Here is a 23,975-nt window from a genome sequence, read left to right as displayed (position 1 = left end):
CAGAACCTTCTATAATGGCATGGGTATCTCTTCTCTCTGCTGGTAACACCTCAACAAACTGGGCCTGGGATTTTGTTTACATTCACATCCATAGCATTATCATACTGCCCCTGTAAAGGCAACCTCAGACAGATCAAACACCTAAAATAACCCTGAGGGCTGTTAGGACCAGAACTGGGCCCTGAAGATGCCTTGTTTTCCAGCAGGTACTTCCTACTGCACACAAATGCCGAAGTCAAAGGTGGCACCTGACCATGCCTCATGCCAGCAGCCTGCCCTTCCTATCACCACCAGGAAAAAGTTATGWGCCAAATGGAAGTTCAGTCTGATCCAATTTCTGCTGATACATCCAAATCAGGCTCCTCCTCTACCACTGAGCCCCCAACTTCTAGCACAAATTCTTGTTATACTCTCCAAGTACACAGCCTACTGCTCTGCACCACTGAACATTATSCTATTTCCATGACTGCAGCACAGTCATCCAATTCTTCCTGTACAACAGCCTCACTTGCCTCTTGTGGTGATGGTGCTTCCCAACTTGGTGTCATCAGCAAATTCAGTTAGTGCATGCCTCTTTTTTTTGTGCTAAGTCAAACTGACTCAAAAATATTAATTTAAATATAAAACAAGAGTCAAAAAACATTTGCCAGTTGACTGCTACTTCTCCTTTCAGTCCTGCCTGTTTACTTTCCCTTTGCTGCCTAATCCCACTTTACAATTCCTCTACACCACACATTAGATTAACAAATTGCTTCCCATGTGGTATCCAGGTAGATTAATTCCTTTCTCTAAGACATTAAGTAGAACTCTAAAGAAAGTCCTGGCAGAGGCAACACCTTTGCTTAAGAAACAATATTTCACTCTATTCCACTTTTCAGTTAGCTCCAAGTCTTTAGCTTTTCATCCACTCCAAATTTGTTGTAAAATATARTATACTGTTCAGATAAAACTAACAACTCCAGTTGCCTGGTTAAATTTTCCTTTCTTCTTCTCAATAGAGGCAGTCAACACAACTCCCCATTCACATGAGACAGCAGCAGACCAAGTAAAACTGTAAATCTGTGCTCCCAGCCCTGCAATTTCACCTCCCTGTTCTTTCAGCATTTTCAGATGGAGATTATGCAGTCTTCCAGTCCCAATGCATGGAGGTCCATGCTTTCACCTAATGCAACTATCTTATCTCATCTCACATTTGATGATGTACAGGAGAATAATCAAGCAAAAATAATTTAATTTTTGTAAGTCATACTTTCATTGATTTTAACATTCACTTCATTGATATGGCTGAGCAGCCCTTGGCTGTTTCATATCCTTCACAATATTTACTRTCCTTATCCACTGACAATCTAAAATAATTTAAAGATTACTCCTAAAAAAGTGTTCCAGTGCTTAGAAATTATGCAATTTCTAAAAGACGTACAGGTAGCATTCATRCTGCCTCTTTAAGCTGAACTATTAAACAGAAGCTAAAACTCTTGGTAATTCTCCAGCAGAAGGTACCCTGAGAACAAGCCTAATCATTTCCAGTGGAACTAAGAAGGAAGAAACACTTGAAAGCCATATTTATTAAAAAAAAAAAAAAAAAAAAAAAAAAAAAAAAAAAAAAAAAAAAAAAAAAAAAAAAAAAAAAAAAAAAAAAAAAAAAAAAGAAGAAGACAAGATTTGGAGGATAGACACCATCTGGTGGGTTTAGCTCAAAATTATTTTATATGGCACTAAAAATGGAAATTTTATTGGCCCAGTCAGGTTAAAATTATTTATTAATAACCATGATGGTTACTGTCAGAACAAAAACATGGTATGGTCTGGAGAGGAGAAACAGTGAAACAAGGCTTTTGTTTCAAGTAAGGCAACACACTTCTAAATAATACATACTATACTATATTTACCTTGAAAAAAAATGCATTACATTTGGTATTATAACCAGGACAGCATGCAAAGTATTACACTGCAATCAACATCTCTTAGAAAACAGGTAGTTTGTTACATGTTCTAAGTAATCTGAGCTTTGCACCCAAACCCCAAAACTGCAGAGCTGAAACACTCAGTATGAGAAAAGATACCTGGTTACTTMATTTGAAGCTTCAGTTTTGCCCTATTATTTTTAACTGAACATGAGGAGTTCCCAGATCTCTCTAATTCAACATACCAAGCTACAAAGGAAAGCTGTTTGATGATTCAAACTCAGAAACTGAAGAACAAACAGTTGTAAACTAAGAAAGGATAAAACTGAAAGGTAAATTTATTTTCATGCCTGTGAAAAAGTTGCATTCACTAATTTCACTTCCCACACCTGGCTACTTCTTCTTTCATTCAAAATCTTTCTCAAAGGCAAATCATGCATCCCTTACAAGAATCATTATATAGCACATGAGAATTTGTAAGCTGGGGTGATTTTCAGTTACACACCCCAGACAAAGGAACTAAAATAACCACCAAGTAGTTGGACAAAGGGGAATACAAGAGCACATGTACTGGAATTTTTTGAGGAGTAGACATATTTTCCTTCTGCCACCTAGTGACCACTTTATTCAGATAAGAGCAGTGTTTAAAATGTACCATATTAAATGGACCACCTTCATAACTTTTCCTGCACCTCACAGCAGTAGTGTTGCTAATCACATTATTTCCAGAGACAAGTATTATACAAGTCATGTTGCTGTAGGCTCCTTATAGTAAAGCCCTATAATGCTCATCACCGGAAAGCTTGGAGAGCAGAGTTCACCCTCATTAGAGCTAAGACTTTGAAGGCTGCCTTACACAAGCACATCTGGTGAACCTGTCACATACCACGACTCCAATTCCCCATATAGCTGGCAAAACTTTAAATATTTTCACAGATCTTCACGAGATTTTTATAGCTTGCAGGAGGCACACTTGTTATTTTAAATMTTACTGATCCAGGGTAGAGAGATTTCTAAAATGTTTGATCTGTACAGTCACTCAGTGGCACTGATGAAAATGTGCCTGGTCCTACCTTCTGATGGTAATAAGGGCTAGGATTACTTAACACTTTTCCATCAGAAAACAATTTATGATTGAAAAAGCATATCTTTGAGTTTTTCCTAAGCTGTCAAGAAGTATAGTAGAAAGGTCACAAAAGGACTAACCAAATCTATTTGGAAGAAAACTGGCCTTTCTTATTCATCCATCAAAGTCTGCACAATACTGTGTGCTCTCACAGGAAGGTGTGTCTTGTATCTTTGTCTGTCAGGAAAGTATGCCATTTCGGTATACTTTCAGCTTGTGTAATTAATACCACAGAGTTCTTGGTTCCTGGCACTGAGTACACAAATTTAAAAACACAAGTATCTCAGAAACAGTGATTTGCAAAACATTGACATTTTTTCAAGCCCCAAAAGGGTCCTGTCTTTGACATCACCATTTTATAGTGAATCACTGTTGCTCCTTTCCTTTCACTTCAGCACTGCTTTTTTTCATGAATCTTCAGAAGTATCTCCAACTTAGTCTAATTTAATTCATTGCTTTTACTTTTAAAACAAAACAGTTGCRAAAAGATTCTTTTTGAACACTACAATAATTACAAAACCCTTTTCAAAAATCAAAGAAAATGCAAGTTGCTACAAGTTTGCTTGTAATACATTTCCCTCATATCACTTTCAAATGTGTAACTTCAAATGATTTGGCACAGATTTACCTAGCATCATTGCATTTACGGAACCATTCTGGACTCTTAGATACACCTAAATTATGCTATGGTATGGCAGAGGCAATGGTACAGTGGAACTCCATTCATAATTCTTAAAGTCTAGAGAAGGGCACTGGTCTCACTTTTGTACTTTTTACATTCATATCTTTACAAAAGACCTGAATTGGGCTCCTTTAAGGAAAAAAGCCCTCCAAACATGGAGGAAAAGGAGAAGAAGAGACTTTATGCCTGAATGACACCTAGAGATTAAAGACAAGCCCATGGTCTTCACTCAAAGTGTAAGAAAGCCTCAGCAACAGGACACTATGCTTCCCTTCATCAAAAAAATCTCACACAAAATCAGAACAAACATGACAAAACTTTTCTTAATTTGGTATCATTATTAATAAATATCACCACAATACACGCTTTAGTAATGGGAGTAAAAGAAAGCCTTATGTTTTCCTGCATGGGATTTTTGTGACTTTTTATTACCTGTATTAAATGACTAAGGGTGGCTCCCTTTGCCACCTGCTGCATCACAAGACTACCCTGTCAAGTCATTTCCGATCTCTCACCTTGTCATCTCTTCCTCTGGCTCTAGATTCTCTTTCACGGCTGCCTGAAGACTTCTCCCCCTTGGACAGCACGTGTGCTCTGCCCACGGGCCCGCGGGGCTGCAGTCCTGGCGAGTCTTTCTTCAATGATTTTCCATCTCGGTTGGGACGTTTTATCTGAGGTGGAGCCCTAACAACAAGCAACCACAACAAAAACATGCTAAAAACAGTGAAAAAAAAGAGCAACATTAAAAAGGAAGGATTCTAATATTCTGTTAATTGCCTTAGTATATTATTACTAAAGCTGCCAAGACCCTAAGCCTTATTTTCCTATATCTTCAAATCCAACACCATATTTCTGGTTCTGTCTGACACCCAAAGTAAGAAGAAAAAAAMCAGAAGAAAAAATTAACAACATTATCAGATCAATACTCCTAATCAATCTTAAAAGAAACCAACACCCATGGAACAAAAGAGGAAACAATTTAGCAGAAGTCTTCAAATTGAAGCTTCCACTGACTTCAAATCAAGAGATTATTTTAGGCTACATTCACCTGCAGAAATTCCACACAAACAGATTATATTCCTGGTAAAACAAAAACTAAACAAATAGAATTTTTTTTTAAAAAAAAGTGACTAAAAGCTTTGAGAGGCYCCAAACTAAAGAGGGAGGACTTTAAACAATCCTCCTACCTCTCACTTCATTCCCCTGTGTAAGAATGTCAAAAGACAAAAATTGCCTTGAAAGCAAAAGCAAACAGAGCCGAACTGCAAGCAGCTATATTTGTGTACATCACCCGCAATGTCAGAGTACTCAGCAGTAGAATGAGGAGAGAGAATTTGGTTTCAAGACAAAGCGTCATTGTCGTTTTTCTCTAGGGATTGGATTTGAAATACAGAACTCAAATAAACAGCCAGGAATGTCACCCAAATTTAAAAAGTGTCCAGTATTAAATCTTGTGCTGATTCTTGTTTTGAGCAACTCAGAATCTGTTAAYGCCAAAAATATTTTCCTGGAATATGCTTTAAAAAGAGAACAGTCTTAAACACACTGCTGGATACAATGGCAACATTTTGCTTTTCATGCATTTTCTTCAAATTTAACAGCATAGAACAGTGGCTAAGTTTCCTTACTTATTTGCACAAGATTTAAATTTCAGCTTAAAAAATAAAAGCAGATAACCTATAGGGACTTTATCACAAAGGAAAATATAAGAATAAATACATCTTGAATTTTACAGAACATTACCACAGAAAATCTGAGTTATTTCTACCACACACTAAAGTGCAAAAACTTATTTTGCACTTACATTCTTAGGGTTTTTTTTTTTAAAGCAAAGATCTCTTTGATAACCATAAAGCATAGAAAGTTATATGGCATTTCTTTCCATTAACCAAGAGATCTTATTTTACTTTGCTGCTTTGCTTATGTGAGTATACACATAATAAAATTCTGTGCTCCTATGTTAGAAAAGTATTGGCATGATAACTGTTATTCTTGTCTGTAGACTGGATCTGTTTCCAACAAGCTCTGTTAGGTTGAAAATGGGGATTACAGAAAATGCACTAGCATTTATTTTAAGGAATCTATAAACTGAAGTTCCCTTAAATATGGTTACAGAAGAAATATACCATGTGTAACAGAACACATTTAGCAATTAAACTAACCAATGACTTAAACACAGGTTGAATTATCTGTAGCTAGGGAGTGATTTCTCACCACTATGCCCTTCAAGATCCTTCTAGTTCCAGTTCCTTACAGACTCCCAGTCGTCAATTAATTCTTTTGCCTAAATTAACTGAAATGGAAAAGTTTTCTCCTTGCAGATGAGAACATCAGATGTCACCAAGAGCCAGCTTACCTCTGCAGCACTCTAGTTCCAGGCACTTAGTTACTTCTACCTGAATAAAGGAGTGACTCTCTGTAGAGTATCAGCAATAAATCTGACTGTAGTTGAAAYTGTTTTTTCCCAATTAATTAGATTTAGCCTTTATTACAAGTGACTAAATTAAAAGTAGTAAATGTGTAAATTAAATGTGATTTTCATGTTACAAAAGCATTCAAAAACAAATATAAAACTATGGTGACCCAACTTTATTCCACCCACTCTGCTTGAGCCTCTCATTACCTGTGTTCAGCTGGAACAGGAGGGGGCCAAACAGCTGGATCTCTAAAAGGCTCATCTTGACAGGATACAGAGATATCTGGAGGTCTGTCCATTTTAAAACTCTCTAAAGTGTTGACAATGCCCTTAACTTGTTCATATTCTTCAACTAATTCTTGTCGGACCTTGAGAGATACATACATTATTTAAAAATTATTACAATTCAAACTTTAAAAAGAACCAAACAAACATAGAAAGTACCTMAAAAACATATGCTACCCTCAAAGGCAGGGACTTCCAAGCCTTTCTATTTGCAAATCCCAGACCTAGCAGGCTGATAATAGACCTTTACCAGCAGCATAAACAATTGAATCTCTGCTGAGTTCATTTTCCTKCTTGTCAATGTCCCAACCAGACATGATTGCTAATGCAGGGATCACTTTTCCGTAATATGTGCTGATGCTTGGATTAACGTGTGCATGTTGACATGTATGCACACATAAGCTCATACTAGTAACGGTGTTCTTGGCAGATCTATAGTATATTTGCTACTGTTCTGGCAAAAAAAAAATATCTCTGATTACAGTCTCTGATTCCTAGTTATAAAACTGGCCAAATCATTAAAGCATAATATTATAAAATTATTTCTGTGAGGGGCACAACATGACCATACAGTCAAAATACAAACCAGTTCTTTGGTGGATTGCAAAGATTAGAGCAGAAAATGGGAACACCCTATAGCATACTGTGATGTTAAAATGATGAGTAAGCAAAATAAAAATGAGAAGAGATTATTTCTCAGAAAGAAATTAGGTTGCAGAATTACGTAACTGAATTTTGTACTTGAAGTTTCTGTTGGCATTAATCGGGGAATTAGAAATCAATAAGTTCAAGATTACTTACTTGATATTTGTTCATTTGAAYTTTCTTCCATGAAGCCTAGGAAAAGTAAAATCTGTATAGAAATTCTCTGTTTTAAGTGAGATGGCTTTTTCAAGCTCAAATTTTGGATGCCAAGGTCACTGGCACTTAGTATACACCAGCAGCCCCAAACTGCATTGTACATTCTCATTTGGAAGCATAAGCTTTCAGTGCACAATCTTAGGGTGTACCAGGATTCACCTCAGTGCATCTTACCCATCTYCCACCTATCACTCAATGGTGCCTTYTATCCTTTGGGGTCAACTTCCATGCTTAATTTGTTTTTTACCCACTTAAAGGYCATTAACACCCAGAAGTCATCTGTTTGCTGAAGTGTTGGTGCACAGCTAAAATTAATTCATGCATTGCATGCAGTGCACACCTGGAAAGCAGTATATTGGCACTCTGCCATTAGCATTGCCTTAGACCAATATGAATGTTGCCTGCTACAGGCCCACAGAYGGATCCACACAGATATCCTGAACTCTTCCTTCCACTGGAAAGGCACATAGGCTCTAAAAGTTCTCACAAAGAAACATTAYGCTGAGGGTATTTCCAGGCTCTACCTTTCCAGGCACACTACTGAGCCAGCATACCCTGCAAGGCTGAATCCAAAGCCATGATCTGAAGCAAGCTTACAAGAAAGCCAGAGAAAGACACCAGGCACCCAACTGTGCTCATGTCACGCAACCATGTGAAAAAGAGGTGGGAAAAATATTGCCTGGGAATCCTGCAAYCAGACTTCACCCTGTGGCAAACATAAGGTGGCAACTGAGGACTATCAATATATGTCAACAAAGTTGCCTAAAATCCAGACTTKCTTTACTGTGCAGATTCTTAGTAATCAAAGGATCAGGAGAATGGTGGTCTGCAAATCCAGCCTGTCTGCTGAGGTTGTAACAGCAGCAAATCAGGCAACTCATACTAAACAGCATCACACCTTATGGCTATTCTTTCTAATGGTGTTTATTGGTGAAAAGATGTGTCCACTAGCCTGAGATTTTCCCCTCTCCCTGWGTGCTTGGAAATTAACTACGCTGGGCACATGCAGGGTGCTCTCTTTTAGAACCACGCTTGTGGAATGACAAATAGGGGCTTGTGTTGATGGCAAGTTGAGTATCAGTCAGCAGTGCCCTGGCAGYCAGGAGGGCCAAGCGTGTCCTGCGGGGCATCAGGCACAGCACYRCCAGYCAAGCAAGGGAGGGGATTGTCCCTCTCTGCTCTGCWTTGGGGCAGCTGCRCCTCGAGTGCAGGGGGCAGTTTTGAGTGCCACAAYATAAGGACATCAGACTGTTAKATGTGTCCAAAGGAGAGCAACTATGGTGTTGAAAGGGCAAGGGCAAGACTTAAGAGGAGCAGCTGAGGTCACTTGGCTTGTTCAGCTTGGAGAAGAGAAGGCTGAGTGGTCTACAACTTCCTCAAGGAGGGCAGTGGAGAGGGAGCTGCTGATCTCCTCTTCCAAGGGACCAGAGATAGGATATGAGGAGATGGAATAAAGCTGCATCAGGGCAAGTTCAGATTGGACATTAGGTTCTTCACTGAAATGGTGGTCTGTCACTGAAACAGGCTCCCCAGGAAAGGAGTCAAGGAACYAAGTCTGCCAGAGTTCAAAGAGTCTAGACAATGCTCTTAGACATGTGGTTTAGTTTTTGGTAGTGCTGTGAGGAGCAGGGAGTTGGACTCAATGATCCCTATGAGTTCCTTCCAACTTGAGAGTTTCTATGATTTTATTAATATATGTGACTGTCATCAGGATACAAGATACTGGTATGAACAGAGGCAAAGAGAAGGGTGAATCCCCAAGCTCTGCACASATCTTGCGACACTACATTTACTTTACCAGAAACTGTATGTACAGAAAGAACCTTGAATACAAGAAGATCTTGATCATTTCACAGGGCAAAGTGGCCGTCCTGCTTATTTCAGACRGGATAACTATATCTTTCCAAAGACACAAGACATCCAGCTCAGGCAGGATTATTCCTGCCTTGCTTTGCTCTCTTTGCTTTCTCATCACACAATCAGTGGACACATTCCCCAGTGTGAGAGCTTCCAGCTGAGGTACAAATGGGATTGATTACTAACTTGGTTCCTTCAAACTGTCTTAACACGCATCCCTCCTGTCCAAAAATAAATCCAGCCAAACAGCTGCTGTGAGATACAAAGGAATRATGCAGCACAGACCCTCCAGGGCAACACTCCCCAAGAGACAACCACTTCCTACTCCAGTGCTCCAAAAGTACTGWCAGGATTCCTTCCAATACATGCAGAGAACTTGGTGGAAAATAACTTTCTAGCACTGACAGCCAGCATTCTGTCATTCACCTCATCGGACTAGAGAGAAGGATGATATCTGAAAACTGAGGGAAAGTGACTATTTGATGCTTTGGAAGACAGAAATAGATTAACATCTGCCATCCATCTCTTAGCCAGTCCTGAGTAGACCAAACTCTTAAATACACACACAATTTCTTAGTCAGTACCGGCAAATCAACAAACAAGGAAACCTCAATGGATGGACCACAAAGGAAAACTAGCARTAAACACCTAGTGCCCTTAAAGAAACCAAATCAGATGAAACAGGTGCAGAAAGACTTCCTTGCAGCTGAGAAACAACCCAGACATGAGCCAAWATAGGCTGTGCCAGAATTATGAGCAGCATCTTTGGGTGATCTGTGCTACTCTGAAGCAACCTAGGAAGGTTGCAAATAGGAAAATCACTGGATGAGACTCACCCAGTCTCTTTGCCCCCCATCACACACACTTTTATGGGCCACAAGCCTCTGGAGGTTCCAGCTCAGGTTTTAGAGAGCMTGAAGAAAGCTTTTGGTTATTTATGTTTAAGCAGTTTCAAGAGATAGTGTGGGCCAAATTAGCAGCTCACCACTACCAAACAGGAAGAAAYCACTTCTCTTCTTCTCCCCAAACTCACTCTGCCACTTCTCTTCTGGGTTCAATGCTGGCAYCTGATTATAGTAAGACAGACTGGTAAGATGTCAAGAAAATTTGCGTGGGAGGTTAAAAAAAAAAATAAAGGACACTTCTACTGGGTTAGCAAGCTGCATGTGCACACTGTCCTGTGAAARGTGAATCCCAGGAAAAAAACGATTGAGAGGGGGAAGAGGAGGGAGAARAGCTGGTGCAGATGGAGGGAAGACAAGGCAGGGAAGGGCTCTGCCTCTCTAGGTATGGCAGGATGTCAGCTGGATTCAGCTAYCRTGTGAAGCTACGGGGTCCCCATAGYCAGGTTCTGGAACACCAGATGGCCCTACCAGCCACATCACATTCTCCACAAAAGCAGCAACATGGGCACTGGGTGATGTTAGAAGGCCCAATAAAAAGCCTTTCAGCTCAGACATGGCCCCACAGCTTTGTTTTGACATTCTAACCCCAAGAATTTCCAATAACAAAGCAGAAAACACATCCTAACATAYGGGTATAAAACACAGTGACCAAGAATTGAGCTCACTCTTTCTTAGTGGTAATTACAAAACCCATTTCTGTATTTCATRATCTGGCAATTGTTGTATGTTTTACATCACCAGACTTTATTTGCTATGCTAGAACTTTTACTTCTACACCCATTGCAATAAGTGTGGGTATTTGTACCTTGGTGAATACAAATAATATGTGGATTTTTTTTTTATTCTAACATGCTGAAGAAAAACTGTTTAAGTTCATCTAAAAGTGTTTTCCAAACCTGAAATTACTGCCTGCAATTAGTGTTAGATATTCAACAAGTTCCAATTTTTAAAAAGTGAAAATAACAAGTCCCTAAATCATATAAAAAACATGCTCTGAAATCCTGTCTGATCCCATGGAGTGAAGGTATAGTTCCTATAATCACAGCTATTCATGAGTTATCCACAGGATGTTTCTTAGTTAGTCACAAAGTCACCTACTAAATGTTAATGAAACAGGCATGAAGCAAAACCATAAAAGCACAGATTGACCAAAATGTGTTTGAAACAATAAAAAAGAATTCATCTTTTATCCTTTAAGCAGGAATACAGTGGACCTAATCACCTGCACCAGTGACCACAGTCAGCCAGGGTCCCTTGCTGGCTGCTCCAAGCACTCAGGGAATCCTTGWACTCCTACCTGAGCTCCAGAGGAGGCCCCTATGCTCTCAGCTCTTGTGCAACACATGGTTCTAACACGCAGCAGGTTTTGCTCGACAGCCACTGGCCTTGTCGTAAGCCAGTACGATCTCCCGGGGGCATGCTCTGCTGTCATTCTGCAGCTGCTGAACTGTCACTGAAGCAGCTCTTTCCCACAAGCCAGCTGTYTAGTAAAAACACTGCAACAGCCAAGAAACTCTCTCAGAATAAACAGCGAGAATGTCAACACAAGTAAAGTTCACAGTGGCAGTCATGAGACTAAACCTACCTATGCGTTTTGCTAAGGATGAGTTGCTTCTGGTTTTGAATCTTACGAGTTGCAGCCTGCATTTACATGAATGAACAGGCCCTCCTGTCAACCAAACCTCAAAGCACAACAAAGTAACTTTTTCAAATGAGYTCAGGAGGCCTAGGAGTGAAGGTAAGAATGGAACTACACTCAGCCACTCCAAGAGCAAGCTGGGAACTCCCTGGATGAAAAACAAGTCTCAAGGGCAGGTCACCCTTGATAATCCCAAAAGAAGCCAGTGAAAAGATGATCAATGGCTGTGAATTTTCCATGGAGTCAGATGAATTTTTATGTTGTCATGTCTCTGCTTTGGTGGATCCTCAGCATGCATCTTTTGTCTTGTTAAAGTTCTGCAGGGTGTGCCAGACTAGTAACAAAATCCCTGTCCCCTGATCAGCAYTGATTTTGAATTCCCAGAAGCAGTATCGCATAAGGTGTAATGGAGCCAGTAAGTTGTTCCCAAGGGAGATGATGTTAACATGTTCATATTGCTCCTCATCCTATCTATCAGCAACAAGCAAGAGGAATCCTTGTAATCAAGATGCCCAGTTGTAAAGCTGACAATGTCTGTCAGTGTGACATGAAATACAGCCCAACAAATACTTGCATAGAACACCATTCTGTCCAGACCAACCTGTAACAATGACACCTAAACAAAGAGAGGTAGATCAAGAGCATGTGGGAATCTGACCCAAAATCCCAACTATTTCTGGTTCACCCCTACTTCTGGAAAAATCCTCTGTTGTAGACAAGGCAACAAAACAGATCTACCAGGCATGAGGTACCTATTCAGGATGGAGCACCACTGTTGAGAAGAGACCAAATAGCAAGAACAAAGGTGCATGTAAGAGATGTGAGCTAGCCAGCTGCACAGCCACAGCTGGAACTATTCTTTGAGTTGTTCCTCAAATGAACATTTTTGTTTTACAAGGGAACATGTCCACAAACACGCAAAACTTAGTTCACTTCCTCAGAAGTACAAGYAGGATAAACACCCTGTTAGCGAGCTGCACATAAACGTACAGAAAGGAAGGGGATGTTCCATGCCATCACTCAGCATCCCAGGAATCTTTCAGAAGGTTCAAGATTGTGAATGTGTATGCAGACAGTACATCCCAGAGAAGAACTGATTTAAGTAACAATCTTYTTTGAGCACTTACCTACATGGATATTCAAGAGTAAAAGTTCTACGCACACAGTGTTAGTGACTGCTAAATTCCACCTCCAAAAKGTACCAGTGGTGTTAACCTCTCCAGATTCCTCAGATGATGGAGAAGATGAAGAACCTGAAGAAGAGGCTAGTTCCATATGCTAGAGGACCCAGAATTTCAGGTAAAAATCAATTATATTAACCCCCTTAACCACGACTTAAGGGTTGCTTTGCCTCTCAAGCCACTTGCAAGAACCATACTGGTATGGGAATCTTTTGCTTCTGCCCATTACTGGTATCAAGTGGGTTGGACCTGAATTTTGCTACACTTATATAATGTGTATGGCATAACTCTTTAATGAGAAAGATCTAAAAATAATATCTAGATATTAATTTAATATTGTGAGTGAATGTTAGAGTGAATGTTATTGTGATCCAGCTTCTGGGTTGAATTTTTTTTAACAGGCTGTCTGTCAAGACAGCTACCTGAATGTGACTGACAGTTTGGATGTAGCTGCTGTTGGAGCTGGAAAGTAGTGCTAACATCCACATCATCAAACTCCTTAGTCTGTCTTAAGGAATGAGAAAGCACAACAATTATTTATAAAGAGTGGGTAAGAAAGCAGGTCTATCTCTATAGGTCTCACCAAAACATTCAGGTTCTGGTGTGGAAAAGTTAGTAGTTCCAGGGCTGCATTGTTTGCTTTTGTGCTCTATTATTTTGTTCCCATAAACGAAAGAGAAAGAAAACAATCTAGGGATGAAGCCCTGCAGGTTTTTTTTCAGTCACACTTCTTACTTTTTGGTGTTTGTGCCTGAGCCAACACTGGCACCAGTAATGGCAAAGCAATGCTCTGACAATGCTCATCTGCCACTACTGTGTTGGGAAGTTTCAAAATTAATATGAGAGCGTAGTGTGACAGATGCTACCCTACCAGCTGCAGATCTTATTTGGTACAGTTCTTTAAAGCATTTATGTGACATGGTCAGGGGCCATTCTTCTCTTGCCTAAAGGGACTAATTTCTGAGAAGGTGCCAACTTCAGATCCTCTGCTAGAAAGCCAGCTGCCTTTCCCAGGGAATAGCTCTGGAAACTGTGTTAATGGTGCCTTTGTACTTGAGGTTTGTCTCCAGTGTGCAGCACACATTCCATGGTGCACAGGCTTCTCTGAAACAGTTCAAATAACACAAACAGCACGAGACTTAAGTGACCTTCACAACACAAGAACTGTTAAAAGTTTATTGGAAGAATCAATGTCATCAGAGGAAACACTAAATACCAGATGTGAAGACAATACAGTGGTTCAGCTGCAGAATGAGGAAATCCTCATGCTTTACTTYCACATGAGCTATAAGTTTGGCACTTTGGTAAGGAGCTAAAGACAAGCACTGGATATCAGTATCTTGTATCAGCACATCCTGAGGTGGGAAAAAGCTGGATACAAGTACTTGAAAGTGACTATCTCCTATTAAACTATCCAGCTATCTCATATTAACATCACCATTTTCTTTCAGGAAAGCTAGGTACTATCTCTGCTACATGTACACACACATGCTTCACAGACAAGCTCTTCATAAACAGATTTCTACAGTTCTATGATAAACACCTATGAATAGTCCCGTTACTACAAAGTGATTGTTAACACTGTTGTACYCATTAGTACACAAAATACTCTGTTAGTCTCAGATGTTTCAGACACAAACCCATAAACAAATCATCTGCTGCTATAAAAAGGAAAATTTGCTTCTGTTTTTAAGTGATACCACTTAAGCATATGATATTTAGAAAAACTTATTTAAATCATCTCTTTAAGTACTACTGCAAAATTCTATCTTTTATAGGAGATAATTACTCTTTCAAAACATATTATTTATGTAATACAAATTCTTTATTCTAGAATGCATTTTTATATGTTTTTTCTCCTTTTTTAGATTTATGAACACATTTTGTACCGTGAAAAATGGGATCAAAATATGTAAGGAAGACCTAAATACCGAAAGTGCTAAATGCGGTGCTTGGGGTTTTTACATTTCACTTGCAGATTACTTCCAGSGCTTCAACACTCGGTTTAGCAGGGAGATGAATATGTGCAAGACTCAGGATAAGGGTATTACCTGCAGTTTTAGAAACCTGAAACAAATTTGTACACTATAGTCTTAAAAGTCAGATGCTACTCAGACAACTATTCTAGTGATGCTAATCCACCCACTCCCATTTTAGTTTACTGGACATTAGATGGCCAAAAGAGAAAAGGTGAAAAGAAAGTCCTCAGTTTTTCAAAAATATGCAATCACAGACAGCATGCACACACAAACAGACCAGGAATTAGACATCCTAAGTGAAAACAACAAAAGAATTGATTCAGTTAKAACAACAGAATTCTTCTGAACACACTTCAAAAAATATTTTCCAATGAWTATCAACAAAATACTGTTAAAAAAATATTGCAAAAAATCACTGAAATCTAAGTCCTTCACATCTTACAAGGTTTGGAAACTCTAGTGTGGTTTTCAAATATCAATGTTATCTCACGCTACCTGCTGCCATTTGCCCTTAATTGCTGGATCTCTGATTGACAGGCAATGTCTCTGGATTTGCTGGATGACACCCTGGTAATATACCATAGAAGAGTCGTAATTCCCAAGGAGTGCATATTCTCTTCCTTTTTTGGCATTATCACAAATCTCTGCTAAATTCATCTTCACTCAGAAATCTAAAAGAGAACATAATCACCAGAAAAATGAATTTCACATGCTGTAGAATAGTTCAGACAGTGACACTTCAGACAGTTTTGTTATTTCTCTCATAGCTGAATTGTGACTTCCCAACCCCATTCCCATCCAGTCCTGCTCTTCTACAGGAGTACATCTAGAGTATCTCTTTACTAGCCTAAGGTTTCAGATCATGAACTATAACTCTTTTATAGTAATAAAAAATACAACTTCTTTGCTGCCTTTGGCCCCAGTCCTGTTAAATTAATGCAAGAAAATTAAATGCTCTGCCTACAGTGAACCTAACAAACTAAACTTYCATTTGTAGATCACCACAATATATTAGCAGCCATCAACCCGTGAATCACAAACCACAAGAGGCATTAAATTGCTCTTTATACTTTTGTATTACATATGTGCCCAAATGTGCCAACCAGCACCAGGGATGTCAGCACTTCACACTTTCAAGAGCCCTCACCCTAATGAGATTATGATATGGTTGAATGACTGCTCTACTATAGATGAAGTTGAGAGACTCATTCTGTTTAAATATTCTTTCAAAGTACTCCAACATCCGCATGCTGACTTGAATTTTTTCATTAAATTTAACATGTCCCTTTGGGATTTATGGCAGGGTTACCAATCCACTTCAACATTCCTTAGAACAGTGACTCCCAAAGTATAACCCTGCCCTAGCTCTCAAACTGCAGCACGACTTAAAGGCAAACCCACAGCCCAACTTTTCCCAGTAACCCTTCAGGAAAGCAACAACCCAGACATTCAAAATTAAGCTGTGACTAACTTTAGTTGTATAGCTAGGTTTGTATTTAAGGTTCAAGACTGAAGCGGTGCCTGCCCTCTTATAGGAATATCATGTGACCCAAAGTTTAGGTCCTTACCACACAAAAGGAGAATCAGCTCCCTTCCCTTGTTCTCTGACTCAGTGTATGTGGAGTCCCTGACATTCACTCAGATATAAACCCCTGGAAATAAAAAATAAAAAATTGCAATTCATAGTTATGCAATGCAGACCTGCATTGACCAAGAGGGAGGAGGCCAGCTCCAGGGGATCATACACTAGCTGAATCAAGGGTTTGGCAAAACCAAGGAGGTGGACAAAAAACAGGGAAGGAGGGATACAAACTAACAGTTCAGCCTGCACAGCTGAAAACAGCCCGTGGTACAGGGGCACACACAGAAGGAACTGGTGGTAGCAGACAGAAGCCATCCTAGTGGGCTGCAAAAATGTTAACAGGTTTCATATATACAGGTTTTATAAATAGACAAGACTAGAGCAAGATGGTATTATGGAGGATGTGTCTTTGTATTCCATTGTGCTGTGCAAAATTCAAACCCCTGACAATTTAAACAGTTGTCCACATGACATTCATTCTGCCCTGAGCAAACACCTGCTCCACCTCCCAGCCGTGCCAAACTGATGGTCCTTACTGCTGCATGAAGCTGCACTCCAGTGTCTGCTTCACCACCTCATCACTCCCTGCAACAAAGCCATGGAAACCTGCCACCCTCACTTGAACCCACAGGTCACAGTTTCCGTGTGACTCAATACTTCTATGGCAAGAACATGCTGCTACCCCACAGCTGACACTTCACCAAGCGCAGCAGGACACACTGGGCTTTACCTGTCCTCATGCTGTGTTGCACATTTCAGCTTGCACATCATTCCTACTATTCGTTGTAAAATTCTGGGCAGGAGAAAATCTAAGGTGGAAAGGGTGTCAACTCTAATGTTGTTTCCTAACACAGGCAGGATACATTGTTACCAAGATCTAGATCTGTGGCARCTAAGACTGTTTAATTTTTAAATACAGAAGATCAAAACTAATAGGAAAAAAGTGATGTCACTCACATTACACTAAAAATGGATAAAATGATAGGAACTGAAGATAGGTTATAACCCATTCAGATCTCATGAGTCAACTTATAAATTAACAGAACACCATTTGGGRCACAATTCATTGACCCATCTTCAAACCCATCCAGATTAGGATCYGCTTCACAACCAGCCTGTCACCATTAAGGAAAATATTCCTCAAATCTCTGGAGGTTTTCCCCACATGTAGTGAAAGAGAAAGAGTAAATAAGGCATTTCTAAGGAACTGCTGAATTCAGTTCCTAAAAATCCRTTAAACAGAACACATGCTTGCTTTACAATCTCTCATGCCTCYTTATTGTAGCTAGTTCCCACCCTCTGGGTGTATTTGACTTTCTTTTGCCTTAAGAGGGCACTCACATCCAACTGCCCTCAATTCCAGAATAGTTCCCTGCTCACCAGAGGAGACAACCTCCTCATCTCTCTCGGTGATGGAAGCTGGATCAATCCAAAGGCAGGAGGCAAGTCATAGGAGCGATGCAAACGTGTCCACTTCAGAACAGTGGCTAGACAAGGAAGATGAGAAGCCAGACACAGAAACATTTACATGGTTTAAAAACTGCAGTAGCAAACCAAACAAGACTCTCCCATTTCCTCCAGCTACCAAGGGTTTGGGGGCTTCTAGCCTCATGCTGGTGATTCAAAATCTTAAGCATGAGCTTGATGCCTGATGCTTCACACTGGAGAGCTTATAAAGCATTAACAGGCACTGAAACTTGGAGCATGGAGAGGGGCTGGTGGCTGTACATCTCTGTACCTACTGAGCGATCAATGCCTCCAGAGCTCAGCTGACAAAAGCCCCTGGATCCTTCTAGTGGATTCAGGCACTTCGGTTTTTAGTTATCACCTACCCTAGACACCAAAGCAGRTCATATAGCTTGAAAAGGTGAGTATAACATTACCCATGCACCYGAGCCATATTTGAAACAGCAGCTGTAGGCCTCAGTTGTAAAACAGTGCTTTCTTGGAATCCCAAGCAGTTCTCTGAGATTCTACTGCTGTTTAAAACTAATGCTAAAAATGGTTTAAACAAATTACAAGCTTCTTACACACACCAGTGATGGCAATGTTACTTCAGAATAACCAAAGCAAACAAAACAAATCAGTCCAAAAGCAAGGAAAAAAACWTTTTTAGGAAGGAATTACCTCCTGTGTTATCTGGACATTCCACTCTTCAGTGCCAGGGACAGGGAGGGGGGAAAAGTAACTAGAACTAGGTGAGAGCTTTGTCATGTTATGTACTCAGTCTTTAGTACATGTTCTACATTTCATTATAGAGTTCATACAACATCAGAAAYATGCAAGGAACCAGAAATACAGAAATCACAAATAGAGGATTTTGTTGTTTGCTACTTGGGGCTTTGTTTAGATACTTAATTTTCCTACCATACCACAGTCACATCTTTTAAGTAAATATRCAGCCAGGGACAACTTTTATCAAGTACATTCAGAACACTTTACATATTACTTTTGACACCAGCTTTTCATTCTATCATTGTGTGGTTCCGTCCTGCACTATACAGTAACAGCTCCACTGCACGTCAAGATATCCTTGGAAATTCTTAGTTCACGGATAAATGACAAGAAGAGACATTACAGACATTCATGTCGGCATAACTGCCACACATGGGRTCTTAAGCCAATTTGTTAAAAACCATGCAGCAGCTAGGCTAAAAGGTCACAGGGGATATTAATCTCTATTCTTTGGAGCATAAGCTGAGCTGATCCCTGTCTAGGGTCAGAAAAAAAATTTTCTCCCAGAACTAAAGCAACACACCATTGAGCAAGATCCAAAAGGCAGTCCCTATTTTAACATTAAAGCTTTATACACACAGAAACGTGTCCGTGGGCAGATACAGTGACCGTGTGAATGACAGGCAAAGGGGGACTGCTTCCAAACTTGTGTGCAACATCAGTGGGAATGGATACAGGACTGGTCCTCTTCAACCCATCTCCCTCAGCATTATCTCACCACAGTGTTACCAGAGGCAGCAAATGCCCTTCTCTACAGAGGGGGTCTGCAGCAGGGCTTTTCCTCTTGCTTGATCCTAAACATTCACTCTGCAAGTGCCAAAATGGAAGCTATCTTTAGTGTCTCTTTTGTGCATGTGTTTTGACACAACCAGCGACACAACTGAATGCCATTATCTCCACAAGCCTTTGACCCTTGCATAGGACAGATGACTCTAATGAGCTGTTACTCACTTTCACTTTACTCTCATTGTTTCAATAGTCATATCAAGCCTTATTTTAATACACTAATCAGACTTTTCTCCAAAACAACTGTTAATTCCTCACTGAGAGGGCTATACCATACCTGGCGTTTTCTGGACAGACGTGTCTTTCTGTSATCAAAATTTTACGCAGGCAAAACAAAAACATTCCACAGCTCCCTGAGATTGCTCTCACATCACATACGCTCTCACATCACAGCAGCCCTGCAGTAATGCTGACTGGACAGCTGAACGTTTGGCAAGGCCTAGACATCCGCTGATGAAGATTGGTTACTAATTCTGTTTCTCATTTTCTGTAAATAAGCCATGCATGATGTTGGGCATCTCGAAACGCAATGTATGAGTTACAACGAAACCTGCTCTTCTTAGGTTAAGGCTATATTGGTTTTGTAAGCCAGCTTTGACCAGTTTCAAACAGTTTTCTCTCCCTCAATTATGTCTTCAYTTAAAATAGCACAATGATCTGATTTTCAGTCTCATTTCAAACTTGAAAGTTGTTAAAATAGAGACATGTAACAATATGACAATGCTTTACCTGAAAATGCATAAACAGCAACACTGACTGCAAAATTGTCAGAGGAACAAAAAGTTTTTCCCCACATGACGTGATTCCTACTAGAAGCCTACAGAAGTGTATTTCTCACTGAAATACAGGCTATATTTTTTTCATGTGCTTTATTCATTTTACTTGATTTTTAAGAATAAGTTATTAAAAATGCAATAATTATAAAAATTAAGTAAGTCTTTCCTGCTTTATTATAAAGATTATCTCTTTTRTTTTGGTCTTGGGTGCAGAACAACTGATCTTCATTTCTAATAATTAACTATCCCTGTTCAGAAGCAATCATTGATGCTGCAGACAGTTACCAGGCATTACATATGCCTGACAAAAACAGCATTTTAACTGATCGTTGTCAGATAAAATACAAACAAACAAAAGGCTGGCCAAGTTCTATAGCCAAAATCATCTTTCCCTGTTAACATGGCTTTGCTTAAACATGCAGCTGTGGTCCCATGGACTGTTGTGGAAACTAACAATCATGAGCTCACWCGGTCACAACTCCTATTAGAAACATATCTGTAAGTAAGGACATGACTCAGTTCCAGCAGATCTGAATTTAAACTCTATGTAAATGAATCAAAGATGAGAAATGTGCTATGCCAGTGCTGTTTTTTCCTTCTGCTGTGTGCATTAGCAGTGACAAGACTGGCTACAATGGCAGCAGCAGTGTTGGGGTTGCAGCAGGTAATGTCATTCTTCAAAGCAGCACACACGCCAGATAAAACACACACACACACACACACATACTGTGGTCCAGGAAACCCAGCACCAAGGGATCTCTCAATTCAGTCAAGTGCTTTCTGCTAACTGGTTTTGGGCAGTAGCAAACGTGGAGGTCATGGGGAAATGTGTATAGAAGTGGGAAGGAGAAGAAGCATGCATGCAGGCCTCAAACTATTTTTGTGTGCATTCTTTTGAGACTTAACTTGAAACAGAGAGTTATTTTGAAYGCAAGTGAAAAAAAAATCTTCAAATGAAGTAAAGACATGCACCATAAGTTAAAAGCAAATATATAAAAAACACTAAATAGGTGGTCAGTGTTTCAATTTAAGATTRATTTAGAGATTTTAATTAGAGATTCCATTAGTTTGGTGAACAAAACAGAAAGCATACTGGAGAATAAAATGGCCATTTGCAGAGCCTTTGAAGTACWGCTCTCTCTGAAGAAGTAGAAAGAGGAGAATCAGAGACGGCTGTGCTRTTCCTAAAACTGACTGTGAACCATATCCTTCTCCAGGCACCTCATACACCAGCTTCAGACACACCTATATGGTCACATCACTATTATTTGGGGCAATGAGGTGTTTGTTAGCAAGGCTGGGTGACAAAAAGAGCTAAAACAAATGCTGTGGGGCACTCTGGGGAGCACAACTTCATACACACACAGGTCAGGCAGTGAGAGGCTTGCCTGTTCCATCTCAGGCCTGCTRGACCCAGGCTGGCTCCACGTATCTCTCTCCAGTACAGCCTCCAGGGCTGCTAGCATTAGTATCACRTTAAACCCAAGCCTGTGTTTAGATGGGAGCAGCCCCCTGACAGCATGCAGGGCCCACATACATTAAGGATTCTGTAGGGCCTGTTTGGAGCTCAACAAAGTGGAACCTGCCCCAAGCCAATAACGCCTCTGGTCCTTTGTGGAGCCACTTGCTTCTCTGCATACCATGTGTAAACCCAATSAGTTTGTGTTTATAGTTTCCAGTTATACAGAAGAGCAAACATGCCACCAAAGACTCCCAAGATGGGTCAGTGCAGTGCCAGCTTTGGTTCAGAGTGTTTCATAGGTCGGACTCTGTGTCAAGAAAGGCAGTGAAACTGCTCCTGCACCTGGCCCTGGACACAGCACACCCGTGCTCCCCCCACACTGCAGCCCGTGAGCCCTGCCAGACCACAGTCAGCTCCACAAAGACTCAGTGCTGCTGCTGCTGCTGCTGCATTCCCAGCTCAGCCAGTCTGCAACCCAGATAAGCTTTCCATGAATAATTGCAGGATTAAGAGACTCACACACRTTTATAGCCCTAACCCATAAGGTCAGAATCTTGGGGTGAATACTTTTCCACCTTTCAAACCCCACTCTGAATTTCAAAGAACTGGCTCTTTGGAACTAAGAATATGTATTACTTAAGTAGAATAGTTATGCTTTTTTAAAAAAATATACATCTATATGCATATTGCTGTTAGTGCACAGACATCAAATGTTCAGATTTCTCAGCTCATCCCCAAAAGAATCTGCTTCATTTTTTATATTAATTACAGAGAAAACCAGATAAAGGCCTATTACTGTTTTCTTGTCTTCTATTTACTTTTTTATCTTTTGATTAGGATTAGCTCAGGGCAGGATCCATTCCTCCCCATTACCTGCTCAAAGGCACAAATCTCCAAGAGCCAGGCACTCCGGAGGCATGCTGCAATATTCACTTCTGCAGTCCACCAAGTACCAGGAGCTGCAAGAAGCCCAAGCCTGCCTAGGATATAGCTGGCATAGGGGTGGGGGGAAAAGAAAGAAAAAAGAAACTGCTCAGCAATCTGCAATTGTAATTAAAATCCAGCATTCATTCACATCTCTGTGAAATGTGAAACTGTAGTAGGAATAGACATTCAATATTCATATGCAAGGGAGTACTAATGCATTGATGCTTAGAGAATTTTATTTATGCAATTTTATTCCCCCTCATGGCTGTTAGATAAAGAATTAGACTAGAACTGTCAGCAGAGGAAATGCAGAGGGAAAAGGGACAAATGTGAGTACTGACATAATGACAGAAATTTAGGGGAAAAAGCAGAAATGCAGCRAAATAATTTTTAAAAGGTAATATTGTGCCTAGACCACCTAGTGCAACAAGCTCAAAGGAGCCTAAGCGTGATAAGAGACGTATAACTGGAAACTATAAACGCAAACTCATTGGGTAAACTTTCCCGGCCCCCTCTGACCTCTGCCTCCTCCATACCCATTCCCAGCCTCCGGTCTGCTCTGCCTTCTGCACAGCCCTCTCCGTCCATCTGCTCCATCACTCCTCCTCCAGCACATCTCTCTCATAACATCCATCCACGTATGTCCCCCCTATGTGCCCTTTTCCTTGTATTCTTTCTCTCTCCCACTGACATCCACATGCCYCCCAACCCATCCTTCCCTCACCGCAGGCACCCACCCGTGTTTCTCCCCCACKCACATCCCGTTCACTGCCCTGCTCCGCACCTCCCCTCTGCAGCCGCACACGCAGCGCACACCCCTCCACCTCCCTCCCGCGCCGCCCCTGCGCCCATCCCGCCAGCCGGCCCTGCCGYACCACCCCTCCCTCCAGCCCCTCCCGCCCCGGCAGCGGCACAGGGGCTTCTCTCCCTCGCTGYTCCGGAGGGAAGAGCCGACTCACTGCCTTCATTCAGAGTCAGCCTCCCGTCCCCACAGGGGGTCCCCTCTGCAGCACCTATCTCCCCGCTTCCGTCGAGAGCGCTGGGGGCTGTAGTTCCCTCCCGCCGCTTCTCCTGCCGGCCCCCAGGGCCTGGCGGGGGGCACGGACTACATTTCCCGGCACGCTCCGCGAGAGCCCCCCCCCCCCTTCCGCCCTTCGCCAGCCTCTACCGCTGGTTTTCCCCGGTCCCCGCCGCCTCTCTCAGCCTGGCGGGGTCCGAGCCGCCGCCCGCCGCGGGCAGCAGCGCCATGGGGGCTCCCCCGTTCCCGGGTCTTGCCGTTACCTGGGAGAGCCGGGGGTGCGTGTCCGCGGGCGGGAGCGGCGCGGGGAGGGGGCGCAACTCTGCTGCTCTGTCAGACCGGGGCCGGGGGTGG

The 23,975-nt window shown here is 41.2% G+C and overlaps 1 protein-coding gene across 6 annotated transcripts in view; it reads right to left on the bottom strand.

The window, feature by feature from the left end:
* Window positions 1-23,964, bottom strand: part of KATNAL1 (katanin catalytic subunit A1 like 1) — a 41,001-nt gene extending 17,037 nt beyond the window's left edge. Inside the window, exons 1-6 of one of the 6 annotated variants that reach the window (XM_057366665.1) lie at window positions 23,885-23,964; window positions 17,798-17,904; window positions 16,404-16,487; window positions 15,331-15,506; window positions 6,336-6,496; window positions 4,228-4,396 (exon numbers count right to left, since the gene is read on the bottom strand). In XM_057366665.1, the coding sequence (XP_057222648.1) occupies window positions 4,228-4,396; window positions 6,336-6,496; window positions 15,331-15,492 (492 nt within the window). In that variant the 5' untranslated portion in view covers window positions 15,493-15,506; window positions 16,404-16,487; window positions 17,798-17,904; window positions 23,885-23,964. Of the gene's footprint in view, window positions 1-4,227; window positions 4,397-6,335; window positions 6,497-15,330; window positions 15,507-16,403; window positions 16,488-17,758; window positions 17,905-18,544; window positions 23,321-23,562; window positions 23,673-23,884 lie in introns of those variants that run through there. The other 5 variants (XM_057366666.1, XM_057366663.1, XM_057366664.1 and 2 more) reach the window with 5 other exon arrangements.
* Between the last annotated feature and the right edge of the window lie 11 nt (window positions 23,965-23,975).

The sequence above is a fragment of the Malurus melanocephalus genome, unplaced genomic scaffold (genome assembly GCF_030028575.1).
Source record: "Malurus melanocephalus ecotype Western Australia unplaced genomic scaffold, MMel_1.1 scaffold_70, whole genome shotgun sequence".
In the NCBI taxonomy this organism is placed as follows: domain Eukaryota; kingdom Metazoa; phylum Chordata; class Aves; order Passeriformes; family Maluridae; genus Malurus; species Malurus melanocephalus.
The sequence above is the reverse complement of the archived record's forward strand: the minus strand, read 5'-3'. Positions and strand labels throughout refer to the sequence as shown.